Below are 22,707 nucleotides of genomic sequence, written 5' to 3'. Positions count from 1 at the left end.
TGAGCCTCTGTCTTCTGTCAGGATGGACCCACACCGGGTCTGGGTCGTGTGATTGGAGAGCTGGGAGAAGATGGCTGGATCAGAGTGCAGTGGGACACTGGAAGTACAAACTCTTACAGAATGGGGAAGGAGGGAAAATACGATCTCAAACTAGCTGAGCCACCACCAGCAACGCAGCCCACAACAGAGGATTCGGACACTGAGGATGATTCTGGTAAAAAAACCCAGTGGTTTTTTTGTAAAAGTGGAGACACAGTTTTAGTTTAATTGCAAAAGTGATATCTTGTAATATGGAAGAGTTTTTTTCACAGGAGCAAGTGCTTCTGCAAAGAAGGTTCATTTCATATGTGTACACTTCTGACCAGAAGGAGAGAGAGGATAGTGTCACATTTGTTGCATGTTCCTGGGCCCAAGATAACAGTATTACTCAACTGCAATAGTCACAAGTAGCAGAAGTTATCCATTCTACCAGATGAGAATGCCATTCTGCAGTGGGTTTTTTATATGGTCTAATTCTAAATCTGCTCACGCTGCCTCCCTGTTCCTGGCACTGCGCTTGGAATTTCTTTGGAGCTGTGTCCTGCTAGAGAATAACTGGAAAATATCTGTGCACAAAATACCTGGTTTGTATTTTGCTAATGCACTTGGAAATAAGGAGTCTTCTTCATGTCAAGTCATCTCAGAGAGAATATTTACAACAGATCATTCACATCCTGCTTGTTTAGGAACCTCTGTGAAACAAAATGGCTTGGTATTAATGTGTTCTTCTGCCCTTTGTGTCTCCCTTCAGAAGGAGAACAGGTGGAAAGGAATCTCCACCCAACTTCCATGATGCTGACCAGTACTGTGAACCTGCTGCAGACACTGTGTCTCTCTGCTGGGGTCCACGCTGAGGTCATGCAAAGTGATGCCACCAGGACTCTGTGTGGTTTGCTCCGTATGCTGGTGGAGAGTGGGACCATCGATAAGTCAGGTTTGTTATGTGGGACCAGTCTGATTCAGCTCTGTGCTTCTGGTTTCTGCTTTGTCCTCCTCTAAGTTTGTAAAGCTTTTGGTACTAGTTTTTAATCCTTGAAGGCCAAAGCCTAGAAAATGCATTTTCAGAGTTTTTAAAATTTGTTAATAAAGGCAATGTGAATGGCCTTGAGCATTCTTGGAACATACACAGTAAAAGCAGAAGAAATGCATGAGGTATGAATAGTTGGCTTAGGCAATTAATTTCTTAGCAGCTTTTTTCTGTTCGGGGTCAAAGGTGTGACTGGGTATGTCATGTTCCTTTTGTAGCTCCTTTGTAATGTCAGAAGTCATGCTGTTAACTACCTTGAAATGAGGAAAGAGCCTAATGCTGAGAATTGTTCTAAAGGCTTACTTAATGAAATTAATGACAGGCTCTAGAACTGAAGTTAATAGTTCATGTAAAGACAGTGGATAAGTTCAGTGTTATGGTTTGTCCAAACAAAGCCCCATGTAGTGTATAGAAATTACCTCCCTGGTGGAATAGTCAACTGTTATATGTATATATCTTTTTGTTTTTAGCTTCCTTGCCAAATAAATTAGTTTATAAAGAACAGCATAGGAGTTGGTGCACGCTGGGATTCATTCGAAGCATAGCACTCATGCCTCAGATGTGCAGCACTCTTAGTACATCTCAGTGGATAACTTTGCTAATGAAAATTGTTGAGGGGCAGGAATCTTTCACTGCTGCATCACTACAGAGACAGGTAATGTGTGTATTTCCAAATTACTTTGATAGGCAATAAAATGAGTAGACTTTAGCTGTCTTTAAAAAAATGTTCAAAACCAGAAATGTCCTTAAATCGGTTTTTATTTCATTGGAAAAAAGGTAATATTTTACTTACCCTTAGGATTCATTGTTTTAAATACACATCTGTAAGTTTTGAGCCTTCAGGGTCCTACAGACTCCCTTGTTCTATTGGAAGCAGATGAAAGGCTGTAACAGTGTTCCAAAACTGTGTTCAGGAACTCCCATGTAATGTTTCCTGGAAGTTGAAAAGTGAAAAGAATTAGCAAGAAGATGGTTAGGAAAAATGTGCAATTTTATTTGAAGTAACCAAATCGTGTGTTATCTACTGTCCCTCCTTCCACTGAAGACTGTTGATATTATTTTGATTATAGTCTCTCTTAAGCTGTGTCTTTGCATCTTATTTTGGTGTTGTATTTCCCTTGTCCTCTTTCCCCTTTTCTTATTTCTTCCTTTCTATTTCTTTTTCTTTCCTTTCCTTAGCATCTTGTAGTGCGTTTTTCATGGGACTGAAAAGCAACCTTGTTATGGAATAACTCTGCCAAGTTGTAAGGCTTGGAGATCAAAATACCTTAATCTTGTCCTTGACAGGACATCAGCACTTTCAAACTAAAGCCTTGTATAATAAAGGCCTGTTCATTTTTGTGTGGTCTTCCAGCAGATTCTTGCCAGTATTTTTGATCTGCTGAGACTTGTGTCACCATCCAGGACTTGGTGCAGTAGAGTCACCTGTGCTGTGCAGGGGATGCTCAGACAAAGGAGCATTCCCCATGTACCAGCACCTAACAACAGCAGCAAAAAGATGAGACCTTGAGGTTCTAGAAAGACATGTTAATGACAGAAGTTTACAAGAAGAGATTTCTCTTCACTGTTAGTCACTTATCTTGGTCTTCTAGGTAGAAGATGAGTTAGCTCGAGACCTGAAATGCAGAATGTGCAGCCCCTTCTGCTTTTTGGCACCGCAGTGCTGCACCTTCCCACGCTCCTCACCACTGAGTGGACAGGCTGAGAGTTCCACCCTGTTCTTCTGTTCTCTGCTGGTGGCCCCAGTTTCACAGTGGCTGCTTTCGGCTGTCACTGGTTGCTTTTCGCTGCCTGTTGCCATTCAGCTTTAGATCTCTTGAATTTAATTTCAGGACAATTGGAAATTTTCATTCTGAAATACATCTTGGTACTAATTTCTTAGTCTGGAATCTGAACAAACCTTCCCATTCTGTTTTCCTATTTTTTCTATATGTTTGAGTAATTTACATTGTTTCTTGGTGTGTGTTTGTCTCATGTCTTGAGTATTGAAGAAGTTGGTTCACTAATATAATATGCCAAAAAAATTGTTGCTGACTTTGAACTGTCACAACTTGTTTTAAAACACCCCTTGGCAAGCTGAAGATCAGTAGCTCTGTAATATCCACAGCTGGAGAGAAATCAGCCTTGTAGAAAGAACTGCAAAGGAAAGCTGACCTTAAAAATGTCTTTTTTTCTGTATTTAATATGTTTGAGAATTTCTTTAATATTCAGTGACTTAGAATAACACTAGTTTTATTCTCTTTTTAGATCCTTGCTGTACATTTATTGAAAGCAGTACTTCCATCCTGGGATAAAAATGAAAGGTCAAGAGACATGAAATTTCTTGTGGAAAAACTCTTTGGGTTTTTAGGGAGCCTGCTCAGTACTTGTTCTTCAGATATCCCACTACTCAGAGGTAACTTTCCCTCAGTGGCTTGTTTTCCTGCAAGGAAAATATGTGCATTAAACTGACAGCTGTTTGCAATTGCTTTGTCTTTCCAGAATCTACTCTGAGGAGGAGGAAGGCCAGGCCCCAAGCATCTCTCACTGCCACTCATAGTAGTACTTTAGCAGAAGAGATAGTGGCACTGCTGAGGACACTCCATTCGCTCAGCCAGTGGAATGGACTCATAAACAAGTACATCAACTCTCAGCTAACCTCCATCACCCACATCTTTGCAGGAAAACAGTCAGAAGGGGTAGTTTCCACGTTTTAAAATAAGCTCATTTTTATAGCAATATTTATTTGAAATGATAAATGCTAAATGTTCGTAATCGATAATTAAGCTTAATTTTGAAATCATTTTTCTATTTTTTTATATGTATTTGTGTTGTAATTTGTAAGTTGAATTATGTGTGATTAACTTTGTGTTTTAAAGCAGATAGAAGTAGATGTTTTCTCCCTACAGTTAAATGTTCCTGTTCTCTGTTAGGCTGTGTTGGATGACTACTTCCCTGACACTGAGAATCCAGAGGTGGGAGCTCTGATGGCAGTCTTGGCTGTGATTGGGGGCATAGACAGTCGCTTGAGACTGGGGGGCCAAGTAGTTCACGACGAGTTTGGAGAAGGCACAGTGACACGCATCACCCCGAAGGGCAAGATCACCGTCCAGTTCTACGACATGCGAACGTGTCGAGTGTGTCCCCTGAACCAGCTCAAACCTGTAAGTTTGGTTTGTTGAGGCTTTAAGACTGGAAAGAATAAGGTTTAAAACTCTAACGTGGCGCAAAGAAAATTTGTTCTTCGTTTGGTAAATACGTTGACGCTCAACACGTAGAATGTTCTCAATGCACATCCAAGATGGTTCTCCAGCAAAGCTCTGCAGGGCCTTGAAATCCCATCCATCCCGTCCTCATCTGTTGAGGAGCTCCAAGGAGGAGGGATTTAGGCTGAAGTTCTTTGACTTGAGGTAAAAGTCCAAGCTATGGCAATGTGATCTGTAGCTCTTCCATGAGAGATCATTTATTTGTGTTTCCCTTGATTTGCTAACTAATCTGGAAAGTGTTGGGTGTTTCCATTTGACTCTGCAGCTGGTTGACACTGCTTTAGTGAAAGCACAGGCAAAGTGCCTGGTCTGTTTCAGAGACTGCAGGACTCTGTCCTGCTTTTTCACCAGGCAGATCTGCAGTTGTGTGGTACAAATACAGACTTAGGAGCTGCGCAGGGAACAGAAATCCTTTCTAGCAGTGGCTGGTCACGAGCAGTAAGATGAATGCTACTTTTGCTCTTCTTTGGTTAATAGCCATTGAAATGTTTGAATGATTTTGTAAGATTTTAGGAAAATGCTTACCTCTGTGTTTTGTTTTGTTTTGTCTGGTTCTTCCCCCGCTGTCTAGCTTCCAGTCGTGGCTTTTAATGTGAACAATTTGCCTTTCACTGAACCTATGCTGTCCATTTGGGCTCAACTTGTAAATCTGGCTGGAAGTAAAATAGAAAAACAAAGAATGAAGTCCCCCAATCAGGGTCTTTCAGGTACAGTTGGGGGCTTTTTGCTCCTTGTTTTCTTTGGAAGTAAATGGCTGCACTCTGGGAAAAGTACTGGTAGCAGCAAACATACATAAGAAAAAGGATTTCCTGGAACCTTAGCTTTTTTCTTAGTCAACATTGAATAATATGCACTTATGGGATAAGTTTAGCTAGAAGGTGAATTGCCCTGCACTGGAAATGAAATACATTCTTTTACTTTGACAAGAAAGTGTAAATATGGTTTGGGGCTGGACTTCTTGTACTGAATTGTTGAAAATATTGGACCCATAGAACATCTTAGCTGCACTTCTATGCTCTGTATCAACCCTCTGATTGTGGAGGGTGTGGGAAGTAGGAAGGCAGTGTTTGTAATATCACAGACTTTTGAGCCATGTGCTGTTCAAGCTGTCTCATATCATCAGCATCCCACGAATTTTCACACTGTGAGTGAAGATGTGAACTGATGTTTGGACTGGGGTTGTATGAATGATAACTCCTTTAATCTGATAGATGAGATTCTGAGCTAATGGCAGTGTAATGGACTGGGGTTGTATGAATGATAACTCTTTTAATCTGATAGATTCTGAGCTAATGGCAGTGTATTGTCTCTGACAGGCCAAGTTGACCTGGATCTCCTGCGGTGCCAGCAGTTGAAGCTGTACATCCTGAAAGCAGGACGAGCTCTGCTGTCTCACCAGGACACACTGAGGCAGATCCTGTCCCAGCCAGCTGTCCAGGAGAGTGCACTGAACCCTGCAGGTATTCCAAACCTCAGCCTGACTGTGCTGCTCTTTGTTTCCATGTGGCTGTAACCCTTCCTATGGCACTTGCGGGGTAGAAATTCAAAGTCAAATTTATGAGTGCAATCACTTTATATGTTAAAAGCAATTGGACTTTTTAACTTGAGTTTTGAAGACTAAGTGGGTCAAGTGTTTGAAGCTTGAAATACCAGAGTTGGCTAAATTTGTAGGTTTGCTGTAGTTAATAAGCTTTGTAAGTAGTTTTAAAATACTTGAGAGTTTTATGCAGTGTTTCTTTTTCTACTTCAAAGCTTGAAGTATGAGTTCTCAATTGGCTATTGCTTTTACTTCAGATGTTTTGCTGTTTCCAGGGAAACAAGCATCAGGATACAGCCTTAAGCATAATCTTAAAAGGACTTAAAGGAATTGTAGTTCTAATAATTTGAATTAGTTCTTCTAGAAATGCATTCTTCATATGAAAATAAATACAGTGGCTCTGTCAGCCTTCAGGATAACTATTGATGCCTTTAGGGTTAATATTAATTCCTTGGGCATTTGTGAAGCATGTAATGTCTTTAAATATAGTAATGTATTTGTTTTGGTTGTGTATTACTGAGGATTTTTGTCAATTGCCAAATTTGAAGTCAACAGAATCATCCCCCCCTTTTTTAACAATAACCTAGACTAGCATAAGTACATAAGCACTATTAACTGTTTTACTATTGTTTCAAATATGAGAGCTTTCTTCTGTTGGAGTTAATGAAAAGTGAGAACATTTTCTTAAGACAGTCACAGAAAAGATCTAGGAAACATGAATATTTATGCCAACAAAAACACAAAATCAAATATAAAAGTTGCAGAATTTTGAGCCCATTGATTCAAAAAACTTTTGATTCACCTCTTTTGAAGGGACATTTTATACTTCTAGGTCTCTCCGAGAGGTGTATTGTGTGGGACGTAACTCAGTCCAGAAAAACTCACCATGGTTTTGGGATTGCTGAGATTCTTGGTTTTCTATATAAAGTGGTTTATCCCAGAAGGACCTCTTTATAATAATCTTACTGCAAAAAAAGTTGGACTCAGAAGATACTTGTACAAATTCACTGTCCACTGAGTAGTTTCTGCTAGATATGTTGTAGGTGTGTTTTACTGAATTTACTGTTCCTCCACAAATTTTGTATTGACTTTTTTTGTATGGAGATTGTGGCACACGTTTACTGTTCCTCCACAAATTTTGTATTTACTTTTTTTTATGGAGATTGTGGCACACATAGTTTAATCTTAAATGCATGATTCCTGTGGAGGGGAAATATGTGAAAAATAGCAATGTGTTGGGTCAACCACTAGGCCCCAGAATAAGTCTCCCGTTTGACTCGTATTACATGGTTTTGGTTAAAATAATGTTTTTGTTTCAAGAGGATGGAGCAGTTGCCTCTCCCGACATAGGAGATATGTCTCCTGAAGGACCTCAGCCTCCTATGATTCTTTTACAGCAACTTTTGTCAGCTGCTACACAACCATCACCCGTGAAAGCAATATTTGACAAACAGGAGCTTGAGGTAGAGTCTGTGTTTTCTCCTAAGTAACTCAATGAAAATAACTCTTTCTAATTCACATTCCAGTTGAAACTTATTAAAGTTCAAATTGAAGGAGGGAAAGTCTAGGTTAGATATTAGAAAAAACCTTTTTGCTGTTCTGGTGGTGAGACCCTGTCCCAGGGTGCCCAGGGAGGCTGTGGCTGCCCCAACCCTGGCAGTGTTCACAGCCAGGTTGGATGAGCCTTGAGCAACCTGCTCTGCTGGGAGGTGTCCCTGCCCAGGGCAGGGCTTGGGGCTGGGTGAGCTCTAAGGTCCATTCCAAACCCTGAATTCTATGATTCTATGAAACTGTAAGTTTATGAAAGAAGTGTCACTGAACCCTTTTCAGCCACTAGCCTTTAATTTCAGGTGTACACACGCAGACATACTAAGCTTGTTTTGCTTGGGCTGATGTCTCTGTTCTCCTTTAGGCTGCTGCTCTGGCAGTGTGCCAGTATCTGGCTGTGGAGTCGACACATCCCTCAACTCCACTCTTTGAGGACTGCAGCTCTAGTGAAGCCACGACACCCATCACAGTGCAACACATCCGGCCCACAAAAGTGAAGAAACGCAAGCAATCTCCAATTCCACCTCTCCCCATTGTGGTTCAGCTGATGGAAATGGGATTTCCTAGGAAAAACATAGAATTTGCACTAAAATCTCTGTCAGGAACCTCTGGAACTGCTTCTGGATTGCCAGGTGTGTTATTTAGTTAAACAAATGACATTAGAAGGAGAAGTTGTAAGCAGATTAAAATGGTACTTCTGAGGCAGCAGTTGTTATTCTGCTTTTGGATATTATCTTGAGAGTGGTGGAGAATCCCTTGGAGACAGACTCTGTTTTCTGCCCTAGGCGTGGAAGCCTTAGTTGGCTGGTTGTTGGATCACCCTGATGTTCAGATTACGGATCTCTCCGATGCCGATACTATCTCCGATGAATACTCAGATGAGGAAATAGCAGAGGAGGTGGAAGAGGCTGAAGCTGCTTGCCCTGTGGTAAGTACCAACTTACCCAAACCCGGTCGTGTTAGCTAGCTGCAAATGTAATTCTCTCCTTTTCATGCAATTGGTGAGTACAAAGACATTCTGCTGTCCCCATGTTTCCAAACAGTGAGGGGGACATGTCTGCCCTGGGTTTCTGGGACATGTCTTAACACAATTGACAAGAATCTCTAATTATTTATGTATGAGTGGCACAGGGAGGAGTGGAATGCAGGTAGATCCTTCACTAGTGATAGCTGTCAGGGTCCTTGAGAGTTGGTCTCAGTTCCATCTCAAGTTCTTGGTGCTCTAGCCCAGTCTTTGTGAAGCAGTTTCCTGCCCCTGCCACCTACCTTCATTTGGGCTGAAAACTAAATGTATGTTAGCCACAAGGAGTGACTGAGGAATTAGTGAATAAATGGCAAAAAAATCTGTAAAGTAACTTAGCTCTTCCCTTAAAAAAACATTTTTCACTTACTAATGATAAAATTACCTGTACAATCCTATTGAGTGTGATAGCTTTAATGTGAATTTGGACTAGTCTTCTGTTGGCTTTCAGGAAATGTTTCATTAAGGATTTGTCAATGAAATGAAACTGTTCCACATTTCTATTTATTCTTGAAGGAGTTATGTTGGGTTTTCTTGCACATGTGGGATTTTTAATTGAAAGGAAGGCATTATATTTTGAAGGAAATGAACATGGCATTGACCTCTGATATCTTTATCAGTATTGCAGTGAGAAATTGCTCTATGTTGCCTCTAATGAAAAAAAAAAATTAATGCTCAAAGGAGAGCAAAGTTTTCTGAAAATTCTCATTACAGCTGGAATAGAGTAGTTCTCTTAAAAAAACCAAAGTTTACTAAATCTTGAAAGGAATAATTTCTTGTAGTTGCAGCCTCATCCTTTTTTTCCCAGCTTGTTTTTCTAAAGGAGTCCTTTAAATCTCACTGTATTATATAGCAAAAAAAATAATTATTAGTGTGCTTAAGGTTTGAGAATAGTATTCATCACTGGTTTTTTGATTTTCCCTCTCCAAACAAGTAGCCTGAGAAGTGGAATTTCAACATGTTTCTACAAGGCTAAATAGAGTACTGACAAATCCTTTGTTCTGGTTTTCCTTGGCAAGCAGGTTTCATAAAAATAACTTGCAGCTTCTTTCACACAATTTGAAAATTTACTTCTGCATTCATTGACAAGTCATTTTGGAAACTAAACTTTAGCTTGAAGTAAAGTAGATCATAAATGCTGCCCCTGTAGTGAGTGGAACCTGTTGAAGTTTTTTCCTGTTTTGGCATGCAAGTTGGATATTATATATGTTTATTTTTGTTGGGTTATCTCCAGTCTCTGCTAACAATTTTATTTATCTGAACTGAAAGCAGATTTTGTAACTGTTACATATTTATTTTTATTTCTCTGCAGTCAAGTGGTGCTGTTGTAACTGAGAGCCAGACCTATAAGAAACGAGCTGATTTCCTCAGCAATGATGACTATGCTGTGTATGTGAGGGAGAACATTCAGGTGAGTGTGATGATCAGAAGCAATATTCAAACTGCTTTCCCTTGGCACACAAGTCTTGACGTGGCTGTTGCATCCTGTTGTCCTTTTCCCTAGGTGGGGATGATGGTTAGGTGCTGCAGGGCCTATGAGGAGGTTTGTGAAGGAGATGTAGGCAAAGTCATTAAACTGGACCGAGATGGATTGCACGACCTGAACGTGCAGTGTGACTGGCAGCAGAAGGGTGGGACTTACTGGGTCAGATATATCCACGTTGAGCTTTTAGGTGAGTTCACTGCTAACTGCTTCAGAACTTAACAAGTGATCCCCTAAGGGAGATTGATTTTTGGAGGAGAAAACCCACTCACTCTGCCTTTATTCTTGCATCTGCTAGGATTCCCACCACAGAGTTCTGCCTCCCATATCAAGATAGGGGACAAAGTGCGTGTGAAGAGCTCTGTTACCACCCCCAAGTACAAATGGGGATCGGTCACTCACCGCAGTGTGGGGATTGTCAAAGGTAAGGTCTGTTCCAAATGGGGCATGGGGATCTAATAAAGCTGAGAACCACAGACTTTCTTCTAGACACACTTAGCAATCACACTACTTTGGAGTATTGGATGAATCTAATAAAGCTGAGAACCACAGACTTTCTTCTAGACACACTTAGCAATCACACTGCTTTGGAGTATTGCATGGTGGTGAAGAGTATAGAATGCATTTGACATCTGTGACGAATTTATACTCATGTGTTCTGTGGCAGCTCCTTCTGTTGGCATGTTAACTGCTTTTTGAGCCACTTCAGCCACACACAATGACAGTCTTTAAGCATCTGTGCAGCTTCCTGGTGTAGTTCTCACTTCTACTTTGGATGAACTACAGATGGTTTTCCTTAAGAAGTAAATCTAAGTTGAAGGCTTCGTGAGGAAGTGAGGAGGAAGTGGGTGCAGTAGTGCCAAGCTGTGAGGGATGTTGGTGGGGGAATCTGTGGAGCACAGGCTCTTGGAAGAGATGCAGATTTCGGTCATACTGTAATTGTGCTTAGAAATCCTCTCTCACTCAGAAATGCTCTCTCACTTTGGGAACTGTTTCTGAAAAATAAATGAAAAAAACAAGAGTTGAGGAATTTAAATAGAATACCATTCTAAGCACTTTGGGCTTCATTTTCTAGAGATTTGCAACACATTGTGTTTTCTCCATGTTTCTGTGACAGCATTTAGTGCCAATGGCAAAGATGTTATTGTAGACTTCCCTCAGCAGTCCCACTGGACTGGCTTGTTGTCAGAAATGGAATTGGTGCCCAGCATTCACCCTGGAGTCACGTAAGTGAGGATCCCCTTTCTCCTTAACGTGCACGGGTTATCCTTTACTCTATTGATTCTGTTATATCAATGTGTGTTACTATTAACTTGTACCGTGACAACTGCTAGAAGTACATTTCCCCATTATTGTTTTGTCAAATCAGGTGTGATGGCTGTCAGATGTTTCCTATCAATGGGCCTAGATTCAAATGCAGAAACTGTGATGATTTTGACTTTTGTGAAACCTGTTTTAAAACCAGGAAGCACAACACCCGACACACTTTTGGCAGAATAAATGAGCCAGGTAAGTTTCACAATCTGAGTGGTTTTAGAGTAGTTTAAAATGCATTGGATTTGTTTTTAAAAGAACAATTTTAAATTTCAGCTCCTTAACATAATGAAATTACTGTTCAGATTGACCTTCTAGGCAAAACAACATTTTTAGCAGATCATAGCACTGGTACAATTGGATATGTTGGACAGCCTCAAGACATCAACCCTTAAGCCTTTCCTGTAGTGTTAAAATGTTTTTTAAAAATGTTTGTGAAAGTGACTCTTCTTGTCAGAATGGCATTTTCACCTACAGCAAGAGTAAAATGTGTAATTCTGGAATTCTTGTGCCTCTTGCTATCAGCCTAAATGTGGATGAATGGAATCCTCATGATGGCAGGTGCAGCTGGAAATGCCTGAGGTACCTTCTTAGGCCTCAGTTTTCTTCAACAATTTTGCTGTCAGTGTGTGATGGCTGTGGCCTCATTTCCTCTGTGATGTGGAGACTCCAGAGAAGTGTGGTGGGAAGGGGAAGCCTTTTGAAAGACTTGGAATCAGATTTTTTTTTTTTCTAGGAATAGGAATTTTAATGCCAAAACTTTGGGGGTTTGCATTATTATACAAAACTTACCTGACACTTGTTTTTATTTCTTTTCTCTCCACTTGCCTAAAAATCAGTCTGATCCCTAGTGTTTGCAAGGTGATGCTGTCTCCTGGACTTAACCTTTTCATATTTACACAAAACCATTTTGATTGGTTTGGGAAATGAATCAAAGTGATTTCCCACTAGAAATCGTGAACATGCCTTGCATGTGTGTGATGGTTTGTCTAAAGGGCAAGAAAAACATCGCGTTGATATTGTACAGCAAGTATGGTGTGAATCTGTAATCCTTCCCCTTGCCCTGGGCAGGGTGGAGGAGTTTTAGTCTAACTTTCTGCATGCCACAAAATCAGTGAAGGGAAGTGGAAGTCAAAAGTTTTTGCAGGGAGGAAATCTGAGTCACTAAACCACCTCATTCTGGAACAAGATCGGAATTTTTGTGCGTCGCTACTTAGCTCTTTCTATTCTCCTATAAGGAAGTTTTGTTGAGGGTTGGTCATGTGTTTTTCATATTTTTCACATGTATTTTTCATACGTATTTTGAAGTATATCTCATCATAAATTTTGATCAGTGTTTTAAAAGGAAGGACCCTTTCAATGGCTGTTTAGTCAAGAACTTGAAACTCCTGTGCTGTTTTAAGCATGAGCATTCCGTAATATTCCGTAGTGTTACCATACCTGTGTCATACTTTGACTTTAGAGTAGATACCTGAAGTCTCTGATTGGTTGTATTTCCTTTCACGTCGCCTGTGAGTTTCCTAAGGGCAATTTTTTTGGGAGGTTCCCACCCAATGTTTCACCTCACCCTGCAGGTCAGTCCCCCGTGTTCTGTGGCCGTTCGGGGAAGCAGCTGAAGAGGCGACACAGCAGCCAGAGGGGAATGTTACTGGATGATTGGTCCAGAATAGTGAAGAATCTGAATGTGTCCTCCTCTGTGAATCAGGCCTCACGCCTCATCGATGGCAGCGAGCAGTGCTGGCAGTCTTCGGGCTCACAAGGAAAGGTAACTTCCAGCCAGAGCTGGTTTACTCTGGCACACTTTCTTCTTGAGAGAATGTATTTATCTCAGTGAAATATATTTGTTTGCTACCTTTGTGTAAGAGAGAAGAGGAGTAAAAACAGACATCCTTAGTACCAAACTGTTTCTTCATAGTGGATCTGCCTATTTTTTATTAGAGCTGTGTTTCATCTTTCTGATTATGGAAATAGAATGGTTTGAGTTGGAAGGGACCTTAAAGATCACCTGGTTGTAAATCTGCTGCCGTGGGCAGGGATGCCATTCACTGGATGAGTTTGCTTAGGGCCCCATCCAGCCTGGCCTTGAACACTTCCAGGGATGAGGCATCCACAACTACTCTGGACAATCTGTTCCAGTGCTTCACCACCCTCTGAGTAAAGAATTTCTTCCTAACATCTGGTATAACCTGCCCTCTTTTCAGTTGAAACCCGTTGCCCCTTGTCCTATCACTGTCTGACTGTATAAAAAAAGTGTCTGTCCCTCCTTTTTGTAAGCCCCCTTGGGAGGCTTATGAGGTCTCCCCAGAGCCTTCTCTTCTCCGGGCTGAACAACCTTAGCTCTCGTAGCCTGTCTTCACAGGAGAGGTGTTCCATCCCTCTGTTGTCTTTGTGGCCTGCTCTGGAGGTCCCTCTGGCAGGTGCATGTCTGTGGCCCTGAGAGCCCCAGGGCTGGGTGCAGAGCTCCAGGTGGGGTCTCACAGGTCTAGAGTCGTGCAGTGGAACCACCTCCCTCAGCCTGCTGGCCATGCTGCCTGTGATGCAGCCCAGGGTGCAGTTGGCACTGCTGGTTTATGTCCAGCTCTTTATCCACGAGAACACCCAAGTCCTCTTCCACAGGGCTCCCAGTGACCTTCTCCCAGTCTGTCCTCGTACCTGGGATTGCCTCAGCCCAGGTGCAGCACCTTACAGTTGGACTTGCTGAACTTCACGAGATTCCCATGGGCTCACTTCTCAAGCTTGTCCCCATGCCCCTGGAGAGCATCCCTTGCCTCTGCTGTGTGAGCTGTGCTGCTCAGTTCAGCATCTGCAGACTGTCTGGGGGTGCCTCTGGTGTCACCGTGCGGCTCACCGACGAAGAGGTTGAGGAGCATCAGTTTGCCTTTAGCCAGTTCCCATGTATTGCAGCTATTGTGTACCACTCACTAAGGTTTTTCATGCGTTATTCAAAAAACATCACACATATATTCTTGTTAACCATGTGGTGGTCATAACGATACTATCTAAAAGTGAAAATCTCTGTGTTTCCCCTAGCACTGGATTCGCCTGGAGATTTTTCCAGATGTTCTTGTTCACAGACTGAAGATGATAGTGGACCCTGCAGACAGCAGCTACATGCCCTCCTTAGTTGTGGTTTCAGGTATGTGTATGCTCTCCCAGAAGTCTTATTTATCTGGTCTTCAGGTATTTATCTGGTTTCCATTAGCATAGTCCTCTATTGAGCATGCACAGTGTCTGTTGTGAAACAAACTCCAGATCCTAAAATGTTTTTCATGTTTTGTTTTCCAGGGGGCAACTCCTTAAATAACCTTATCGAGCTAAAGACAATCAATATAAATCCTACGGACACCACAGTGCCTCTACTCAGTGATTGTACTGAAGTAAGTGAAGTTTGTGTGAGAATTACTCTGTGCACAACAGAAAAATACTGTGCTGCAAGAGATGGATGAAAACCCCTGGTGTGATTGTTAAAGCATGGTATTTTATTTTTCCCCTAAATTCCTGGTATTTCTGGCAATTTAGCAAAGTTATTCTGTAAGTTTTACTGTAATCACAGTGTAACTCTAATACATATAGTAATAAAGATATGTTAGGGTTTTTGATATAAATCAATATACCTCTGAACCAAGAAGATACTCCAGTAAACTTATATTTGGGGAAAATTTGGGGAGCAGTTCTGATCTTCTTGAGTATGTGCTCCTGGCTGTTCAGTGAATTTTATGAGGTTGGGAAGGGAATCCCTCAGATGAATGAGGCCATTGTTTATGATAAAGTGTGAATTATTTAGAACTGAAAAGCCAAGTATTTAAAGTTACAAATTAATTTTGCTAAAGAGAGAAAGTCAAGTAAAATTTCTAAATCTTTCCTATGTTTTATAAAGTTATGTAGCACCAAAAGTTGGCTATATAGCATCTTTGTTCTTAGTATCACAGATACATTGAGATTGCAATCAAGCAGTGCAGAAGCTCTGGGATTGATTGCAAGATACATGGCCTCAGCATCCTGGGACGTATACGGGCAGAGGATGAGGATTTGGCTGCAGTCCCTTTCCTTGCTTCGGATAACGAGGAGGAGGATGATGACAAAGCTAACACTGGGAGGTTGGTAACTCAGTGGTGAGGGCAGGGGGACATGCTGAAGAACCTTAGTGTTAATATATTCCTGTGGTCAGGAGATTGTAGTGAGAGGAGCAGCTTAATTAGGTTGAATGGAAGTAAAGATAAACCAGTATCTTAGTTTTTCAAGATTCAGAGGAGCAGCTTAATTAGGTTGAATGGAAGTAAAGATAAACCAGTATCTTAGTTTTCCAGAATTCAGCGGAGCAGCTAAATTAGGTTGAATGGTAGTAAAGATAAACCAGTATCTTAGTTTATCAGAATTCTAAGTCAGTAGGTCGTGTGTCAGTAAAGAAGTTTAAGGTAATCAGAGTGGTGAGGTGATAGCATTTTGTGCCACTCATCTGCTGCTGCCCTAGGAGTTGAAAACAGCCCAAAACTCGAGGTGAGGTGATAGCATTTTGTGCCACTCGTCTGCTGCTGCCCTAGGAGTTGAGAACAGCCCAAAACTCGGTATGCTGATATGTTTGTGGGATGTGTGTTTACCACTGCTCAGCAAAACATTCTGGGGGTGGTTTGCTTTGATTTGCTATAGCCATGGTGGTGTAGTTTGAATCCTAAAATCCTTCCAAACTGGAAAAGTGGTGGTGTAGTTTGAATCCTAAAATCCTTCCAAACTGGAAGACTCACTAACTCCAGTAAAAAGGTGCCTATGCTGTAGCATACAGGTTGCTAAACTGACTCTGTTTTCTTTTCTTGGTGTGCTCAGTCTGGTTAGAAAGAAGGCAGCTGGGCTGGAATCAGCAGCTACAATAAGAACCAAAGTGTTTGTCTGGGGACTGAATGACAAAGACCAGTTGGGAGGGCTGAAAGGTTCCAAGGTATGTTTGTTGTTTCCACACTTCAGTACAAAAGAGAAACAGTGAAGAGTAAAACATGCAAATCTCAGGCAACTTAACATGAATTCAGATGTAATCAGGATTTAACAGTTTATTAACAAAAGCTATAAAGAGTAGGTTTAGTGGCTTTCACTGTGAAGACATGCAGATGTCTGCTGGGTGGAAAATAGGGGAAAATCTGCATTTTGGTTATTACTCTGAAATCTGGCTTGATTTTTAGCAGCTACTTCATTTGTTTTAGATGAGAGTGAGCTAATTGTTCTAAAAATGTGTAGCAATGTACATAATGATGTTGATTTTGAGTTTGCGTGCATAAAATGAAGGTATTGGTGAACTTTTCTATGTGTTGCTTGTACCTGGAGCTGGTACAGTCATTAGAAAAAACCAGTTGAATTCTGATCTTTTGATTGGTATAACTTGATTGCTTTTCAGTGTGATTCAAGAGGAATTTCAGCCCTCTATGCAGCCATTTACACATCATTTTTAATACAGTGCAGGATAGGAGACACATGGCAAATGCCTAAGCAGTTTAAGATACCATTAATCTGGAAACTGTGTTCAGACCATTTCTTTGATTCATGTTGTAAATAAAGTGTATACTGTTGTACCATAGGAGCAAAAAGTTAACCTTTCCTGTATTCTGCAGTTTTGTCAAGAAAACTTCAGTAAAGGGAAGTAGTTATTTATATCACATTTCATCTTTTCTCTCAGGTTTTGTATTTATCATAGTTTGAGTACTAAATGATTTTCTTGGTTTCTGTATTTTGCCTGGTGTATATCAACTGGTATGTGTGGAGCATTAGCTGGTTTACCGTTGAAGAGCTCTTGTTTTTAAACTGTAAAACATTCAAGTGCATTGTAATGATTTTTGTTCCCTGTCTGCTGTAGATAAAGGTCCCTTCCTTTTCTGAGACTCTGTCTGCCTTGAACGTTGTACAAGTAGCTGGAGGATCCAAAAGCCTTTTTGCAGGTAATGTAACTAAAATAAAGGACGAGAGGGAATGGTCATAAGCTGAGACAGGGCAGAGTTAGATTAGATGTTAGGAATATTTTTTTCCCTCTTAGGATGTTGAGGCCCTGGAATATTGCCCAGGGAGGTGGTGCAGTCACCATCCCTGGAGGTGTTCAGAGGTGTCTGATGTGGCACTGAAGGGTCTGGGTTAGGGTTTGGGGGTTCCAGCAGTGACAGGTTCATGGTTGGACTCAGTGATCTTACAGGTCTCTCCCAACCTTGTTGGTTCTGTGGTTCTATAGTTATTTAAGGGCAGAAAAAGATTTCCTGTGGTGAAATGCTCATGATGTTTCAAAATTTCTTTTTCATTGTAGTGACCGTGGAGGGTAAGGTATATGCCTGTGGAGAAGCCACAAATGGGAGGCTGGGCCTGGGGATATCCAGTGGGACTGTGCCCATCCCACGACAGATTACAGCTCTCAGCAACTACGTGGTGAAGAAGGTGGCTGTGCACTCAGGTACTCACTGCTGGGCATCAGCACAGCACAGGCAGCTCAGAGCACCTTGGCATTTCCTTGGGGGCTGTGATGCCCCAGGATATCAGGCTCTGTCTGTGCTATGTTAAGTCAGATTGAATCTAGTGGTTCTGTTAGAATCTATGAGTTTAGACCATACATGTTTTCTTATCTACTGCAAGTTAACATTAGTAACTTTGTTTTCTTTGTCTGATTCAAGGCAAGTGTTTGGATTTTTGAATATTGTTAAATGATGTGTTTGGTTTCTTCTTTTATTTTTTCATACAGCACTGAAAATAGAAAATTGAGTGATTAATTCTTTTTATTTTTTTAATGTGCCAGGAAACCTCCTGTCACAAAAGTTCTGTATTTGAAACGAAATGCCTTTAAAACTCGTAGAAAATAAGTAATGTGTTTGGGGTCAAAAGGCTTGTACAGTTGTGTTGTAGAAGTACAGGACTGTCCAATTGTTGCTGGATCTGCTGCCTGCTTGAAAGCTTGAAAATTTACACTTCTGTTTCCAATTTCAGGTGGGCGACATGCTATGGCATTAACTGTTGATGGGAAGGTGTTTTCCTGGGGTGAAGGAGATGATGGAAAACTTGGGCACTTCAGTCGCATGTAAGGATACCAAATCTGTCAGATTTTCAGTCAGAGCAGATTTGTGTTGCAGGTTCTAGCACAGCTGACCACAATTCACAATGACAGGATTTTTAGTGCCAGGGGAATAAAAATGGTTCTAAGAAGATTATTCTTTTTCAGCAGCATGTGGCAATTTATGGTGCAGCATTTGTAGCAGTCTTCAGTCATTTAAAAGGGAGGCATTTGTTTAATATAATATTTGGGAACACACTTAGTGAGTAAAAGATAAGTATCTTTGAATGGCACTGGTGAAATGCCACAACTTTGGATATAGAGGTGTTGGTTACTTCTATGAGCTTGGGTTACAGAGTGGCCTTGAGGATAAACCCACAGCATTTTCCATTCCTGTGCTGTAACATTCATACCATTTAAAAGGGAGGCATTTGTTTAATATAATATTTGGGAACACACTTAGTGAGTAAAAGATAAGTATCTTTGAATGGCACTGGTGAAATGCCACAACTTTGGATATAGAGGTGTTGGTTACTTCTATGAGCTTGGGTTACAGAGTGGCCTTGAGGATAAACCCACAGCATTTTCCATTCCTGTGCTGTAACATTCATACTCGGATACAGAGTGGCCTTGAGGATAAACCCACGGCATTTTCCGTTCCTGAGCTGTAACAATTCATAATGTAATCCTGTCGGAGTATTTTGTAGCCCTTTTCTTTGGGCTTCAGTTCACAGGCTTGTTAGGCAGAAATAAATTTCTCACACTTTCCAGTAATACATAGTCTAATCGTCAGCTTTGAGGAAAATTTGAATTTTCTCCGGATTTTACTTTGTGTGCACCCACAGAACAATATTCTGAAATCAAAAAAACCTCTGATAAAACCCATGGGGAAATCTTTGTCATTCTGATATGTTTGGAGAACCTGCTGATAATACACACAAAATTACAGTCCCCAACTCAGGTGGTTAATACATGGCAACTAGTAAATGTTCATAGGGGTTTGTGTGTCAAGAGCAATGAAAAGGGAAGTCCAGGTGAGAGCAGGTTATTGTTTATTGTTCAACTGCCTCATATTTTCTGTAATTTTATTAGAAATGACTTTTGGAACTCTTGGGCGTTTCATGGGAGCAGATTTTCCAGAGACCAGGCATGAGTTCATAAAACCTTAAGAGTGGCTCTAGTACACAGTCAATATTAGAAAATCTTGAGCTGAATCTTTTCCCTGAATTAAAAGAATATTGTAGCCATATGAATAGTAAAAGTTTGCACTACTCTCCCAGAAGCCTGACAGTAAATTCTGGTTCTGATTTGTGTCTCAAAAAGAGCAAAGTTAGGGTGGGAGTGTCAGCTCTTGATCTCTCTGTCTCTGTCCACTGCTAAAGAGTCACTGGACTTTGGGTCATGACAGGATATTGGTTTTCACGTGGTATTATCACTCTTTATTTGGTTCATCACATTGGTATTTTGACTTTGTCACCTAGGTTTTGCAGCATATACATCAAATATTTTTTTAAATAGACTTTGAAGTGCATTAAGATAGTGTAAAATTTAGATTTATGGTACTACCAAAGAGCATATCTTGGAGTCAGTGTGACATCTTATTTTATCTTGAGATTGCTGTTAGTTATTGCACAAGATTTTTTGGATTCTGAAAGTTGGAGGACGTTGTGACGGTTTCATAATTAACGCAGTGCATTTGTTCTCCTTTCCCCTAGGAACTGTGATAAGCCCAGGCTGATCGAGGCTTTGAAAACCAAACGCATCCGAGATATTGCCTGTGGCAGTTCCCACAGTGCTGCCATTACCTCCAGTGGTGAACTCTACACGTGGGGCCTTGGGGAATATGGAAGACTAGGACATGGAGATAATACCACACAGCTGAAGCCCAAGATGGTAAAATAAATGTTTCTTGGCTCTGATGAAATGCAGATGTGTTTAATGAATGATGAGATAAAGCTAAAGTAACAAAAACCCCATGAAAGCATTGTGAAGACATTTTGGACTGATCTAAGTTAAGGTTTGGTGCACTTCCTCTGGTAACAGCTATTTCAGAAACGAGGTCCAGTCTCTCTGTGTCTTGGGAAGCAATGTGAAGTGGCTGGTGTTCTCCTGCCGGAGAGCTGCGACCGTGGCGGTGTTGGATCCTGAGCCAGCATGGCTTGAGAGTGCTTTGAGCAGGCTGGGCACAGCGAGCAGGATCAGTCCTGAGCCCTTGGAAATGTCTCTAAGGTTTTAAAACACAATTTCTTTGAAACTTCATGCTTGCTTCTTCTGTTTCCTAGGTTAAAGTGCTCCTTGGCCACCGAGTCATTCAGGTTGCCTGTGGAAGCAGAGATGCTCAGACTCTTGCTTTGACAGATGAAGGTAGGAGTGTTTTGCTCCAGAACCTTTCTGGCACATGGGAGTACTGTGATCACTCTTTAACTGCAGTTTGGTGTTTGCTAGGTTTGGTGTTTTCTTGGGGTGATGGTGATTTTGGAAAACTGGGCCGAGGAGGAAGCGAAGGATGCAACATTCCTCAGAACATCGAGAGGCTGAACGGCCAAGGCGTTTGTCAGATTGAGTGTGGTGCACAGTTCTCCTTGGCACTGACCAAGTCAGGAGTGGTCTGGACATGGTATGTTACGTTTGCCAGGCAGTTTCAACAAAGCAATTGTGTCTTGTGTTGTGTATGCTGTATTTATTGCTGTTTGACTGTCGTAACTCCATTTCTGCCGTATCTGTGCAGTTTGTCGTTTAAACTGGCAGCTCTTCAAGATGAGCTGTCCCTGTGCCATTACTTGAACACTGTCTCCTGTAGCATTCTTAGCTGTGTGTTGTACTCTGTTAGGATGCCTAGGCCTGACTGGATTAGTGGAGGAAGAGGAAGATCATTCCCTTGCTTGGTTGAAGCGGAACATGAAAGGAATGTTAATTCAAGACTTTTGAGTAGAGTGGAGAAAAAGAGAACCTGAGAATCATAGTTTGGAGTATGTAGCTACAGCTAAAGCAGAGACTGAGGGAAGGATGCAGGGGAGTAAGAAAGCAAGCTAAAGTTCAGAGCAAATGGGAAGAACTTCCTTGGAAACACAGGGTCTCTCCAGAGCTCCTTGGTGCTCAGGAGGTCACTGAGCTGTCAGTAATGATGCCTTGAAGCAATAATTGGTATGAGATGACCACTGAGAGTTATTCAGAAACACATTTTCTTTCTCTTCTATTTCTCTGCTTGCCTCTGTGTTGTTCTGAATACAAATCTGGCTTTTTGAATTTATAAACCTTCCTGTGAAATCTGAGAGCTTACCATATGGCAGATCAACTTCAGAGCTCTAACCAGACCAAGGTCCTACCCAGCCTTGTGTGCCAAGGCTATGACCTGTTGGGTGTATATCAAAGCTGCATAGACTTCAAGCAGTCATTGACATTGCTTATTTTTCAGCAGGTGCTGAATGAAGAAAATTCCACAAAACTTTCATTTTTATAAGTTACTGCTGTTGTTCAAGGGGAGAAAAGCTTTTAGCCTAGGTGTTCTTTTTCAGAGTGGCCACTGGAAACTTAATTTTTTTTTATAGTGGCAAAAGGAGTAAGAGGAAAGGGAATTTGACAGTCTTCAAGAAATCTTTGCAAAATTGTGTTCATTCCTTCCTTGCCTCAGTTGGTTTTAACACTGCTATGTGTAATCAAAAATCTACAGCGGCTTCATGCCATTGCAGGTCTACAAGGAGACGTTTTGGGTCTGTTTCAGCTGGGCACAGCTGTGTTTTAGGATGGCTGAGTTGCTTCTAAACTTGTATTCTTCTTGAACCTGTAATGGTTTGAGGAAAAAATCACAACTTCTGGGTCATAACTTCAGGTAGATAACAGTACTCTGTATCATATTTACCTCCAGCGTTACATAATCTTTCTTGAGAAAGAAAATTGGTGGTGAGCAACTGAACTGAGTGAATGGTTGCTAAAAATACAGTGGAAGAAATCTCAGGGTGTTTTTCCTTCTTTACTGGCATTCTCAGTAGATGCATTTTATGGCCTTTACATTTCTTTTGTGTTTGCTTTTTTTTTTTTAGTGCTGTTTGTGTATAGCAGTTTTGGAAGAATTTAAATCATGGAGACTTGAGAATGTATATTGAGCCTTTCAACAGTGTGAAAAAACTCATTTCTGAAATACAAGTTCCTGTATATAATTTCATGTGAGCAAACTTGTTGAAGGGTCTGTTAGGTTTATCCTCAGTTGTATAAATCTGTCCAAGTCTTACCAAAACACATCAGTTCTGTAAGCATTTATAATGGCAGTGTTTCTGCAACAGAGGAAGTTAAATGTAATCCCAGTTGCTTTGCATGCAGAAAAATAGTCACAATGCTGGCTGTTCTGTATTGAGGTGAGAAGTTAGGGAGTCACAGAGCCTCAGTTATCCTCATTTTTAGGCCTCTGCGATTCTTTTTTTTTGTGATTCAGAATTTGCTGGTTGGGGTTTGCGTTTAGTCCCAGTGGGAGTGAAGTGTTTGGT

At 41.1% G+C, this 22,707-nt stretch overlaps 1 protein-coding gene across 1 annotated transcript in view; it reads left to right on the top strand.

Annotated features, from left to right (window-relative positions):
• The window catches only part of HERC2 (HECT and RLD domain containing E3 ubiquitin protein ligase 2), a gene marked incomplete at its 5' end in the record, with an annotated part of 69,476 nt that overhangs the window by 15,511 nt on the left and 31,258 nt on the right, over positions 1 to 22,707 (top strand). Inside the window, 27 exons of the mRNA XM_009084917.1 lie at positions 22 to 214; positions 791 to 973; positions 1,537 to 1,721; positions 3,314 to 3,461; positions 3,548 to 3,744; positions 3,979 to 4,209; positions 4,883 to 5,018; positions 5,628 to 5,771; positions 7,169 to 7,311; positions 7,761 to 8,028; positions 8,182 to 8,324; positions 9,730 to 9,828; positions 9,922 to 10,090; positions 10,199 to 10,324; positions 11,018 to 11,126; positions 11,270 to 11,409; positions 12,789 to 12,979; positions 14,245 to 14,350; positions 14,500 to 14,591; positions 15,136 to 15,311; positions 16,036 to 16,147; positions 17,054 to 17,135; positions 17,492 to 17,635; positions 18,163 to 18,253; positions 19,942 to 20,119; positions 20,509 to 20,590; positions 20,672 to 20,843. Coding sequence (XP_009083165.1) covers positions 22 to 214; positions 791 to 973; positions 1,537 to 1,721; positions 3,314 to 3,461; positions 3,548 to 3,744; positions 3,979 to 4,209; positions 4,883 to 5,018; positions 5,628 to 5,771; positions 7,169 to 7,311; positions 7,761 to 8,028; positions 8,182 to 8,324; positions 9,730 to 9,828; positions 9,922 to 10,090; positions 10,199 to 10,324; positions 11,018 to 11,126; positions 11,270 to 11,409; positions 12,789 to 12,979; positions 14,245 to 14,350; positions 14,500 to 14,591; positions 15,136 to 15,311; positions 16,036 to 16,147; positions 17,054 to 17,135; positions 17,492 to 17,635; positions 18,163 to 18,253; positions 19,942 to 20,119; positions 20,509 to 20,590; positions 20,672 to 20,843 — 4,040 coding nt within the window. The remainder of the gene's footprint in view (positions 1 to 21; positions 215 to 790; positions 974 to 1,536; positions 1,722 to 3,313; positions 3,462 to 3,547; positions 3,745 to 3,978; positions 4,210 to 4,882; positions 5,019 to 5,627; positions 5,772 to 7,168; positions 7,312 to 7,760; positions 8,029 to 8,181; positions 8,325 to 9,729; positions 9,829 to 9,921; positions 10,091 to 10,198; positions 10,325 to 11,017; positions 11,127 to 11,269; positions 11,410 to 12,788; positions 12,980 to 14,244; positions 14,351 to 14,499; positions 14,592 to 15,135; positions 15,312 to 16,035; positions 16,148 to 17,053; positions 17,136 to 17,491; positions 17,636 to 18,162; positions 18,254 to 19,941; positions 20,120 to 20,508; positions 20,591 to 20,671; positions 20,844 to 22,707) is intronic.

The sequence above is a fragment of the Acanthisitta chloris genome, unplaced genomic scaffold (genome assembly GCF_000695815.1).
Source record: "Acanthisitta chloris isolate BGI_N310 unplaced genomic scaffold, ASM69581v1 scaffold13101, whole genome shotgun sequence".
NCBI classification, from domain to species: domain Eukaryota; kingdom Metazoa; phylum Chordata; class Aves; order Passeriformes; family Acanthisittidae; genus Acanthisitta; species Acanthisitta chloris.
Note: the sequence above shows the minus strand (reverse complement) of the source record. Positions and strands in the feature narration are given on the sequence as shown.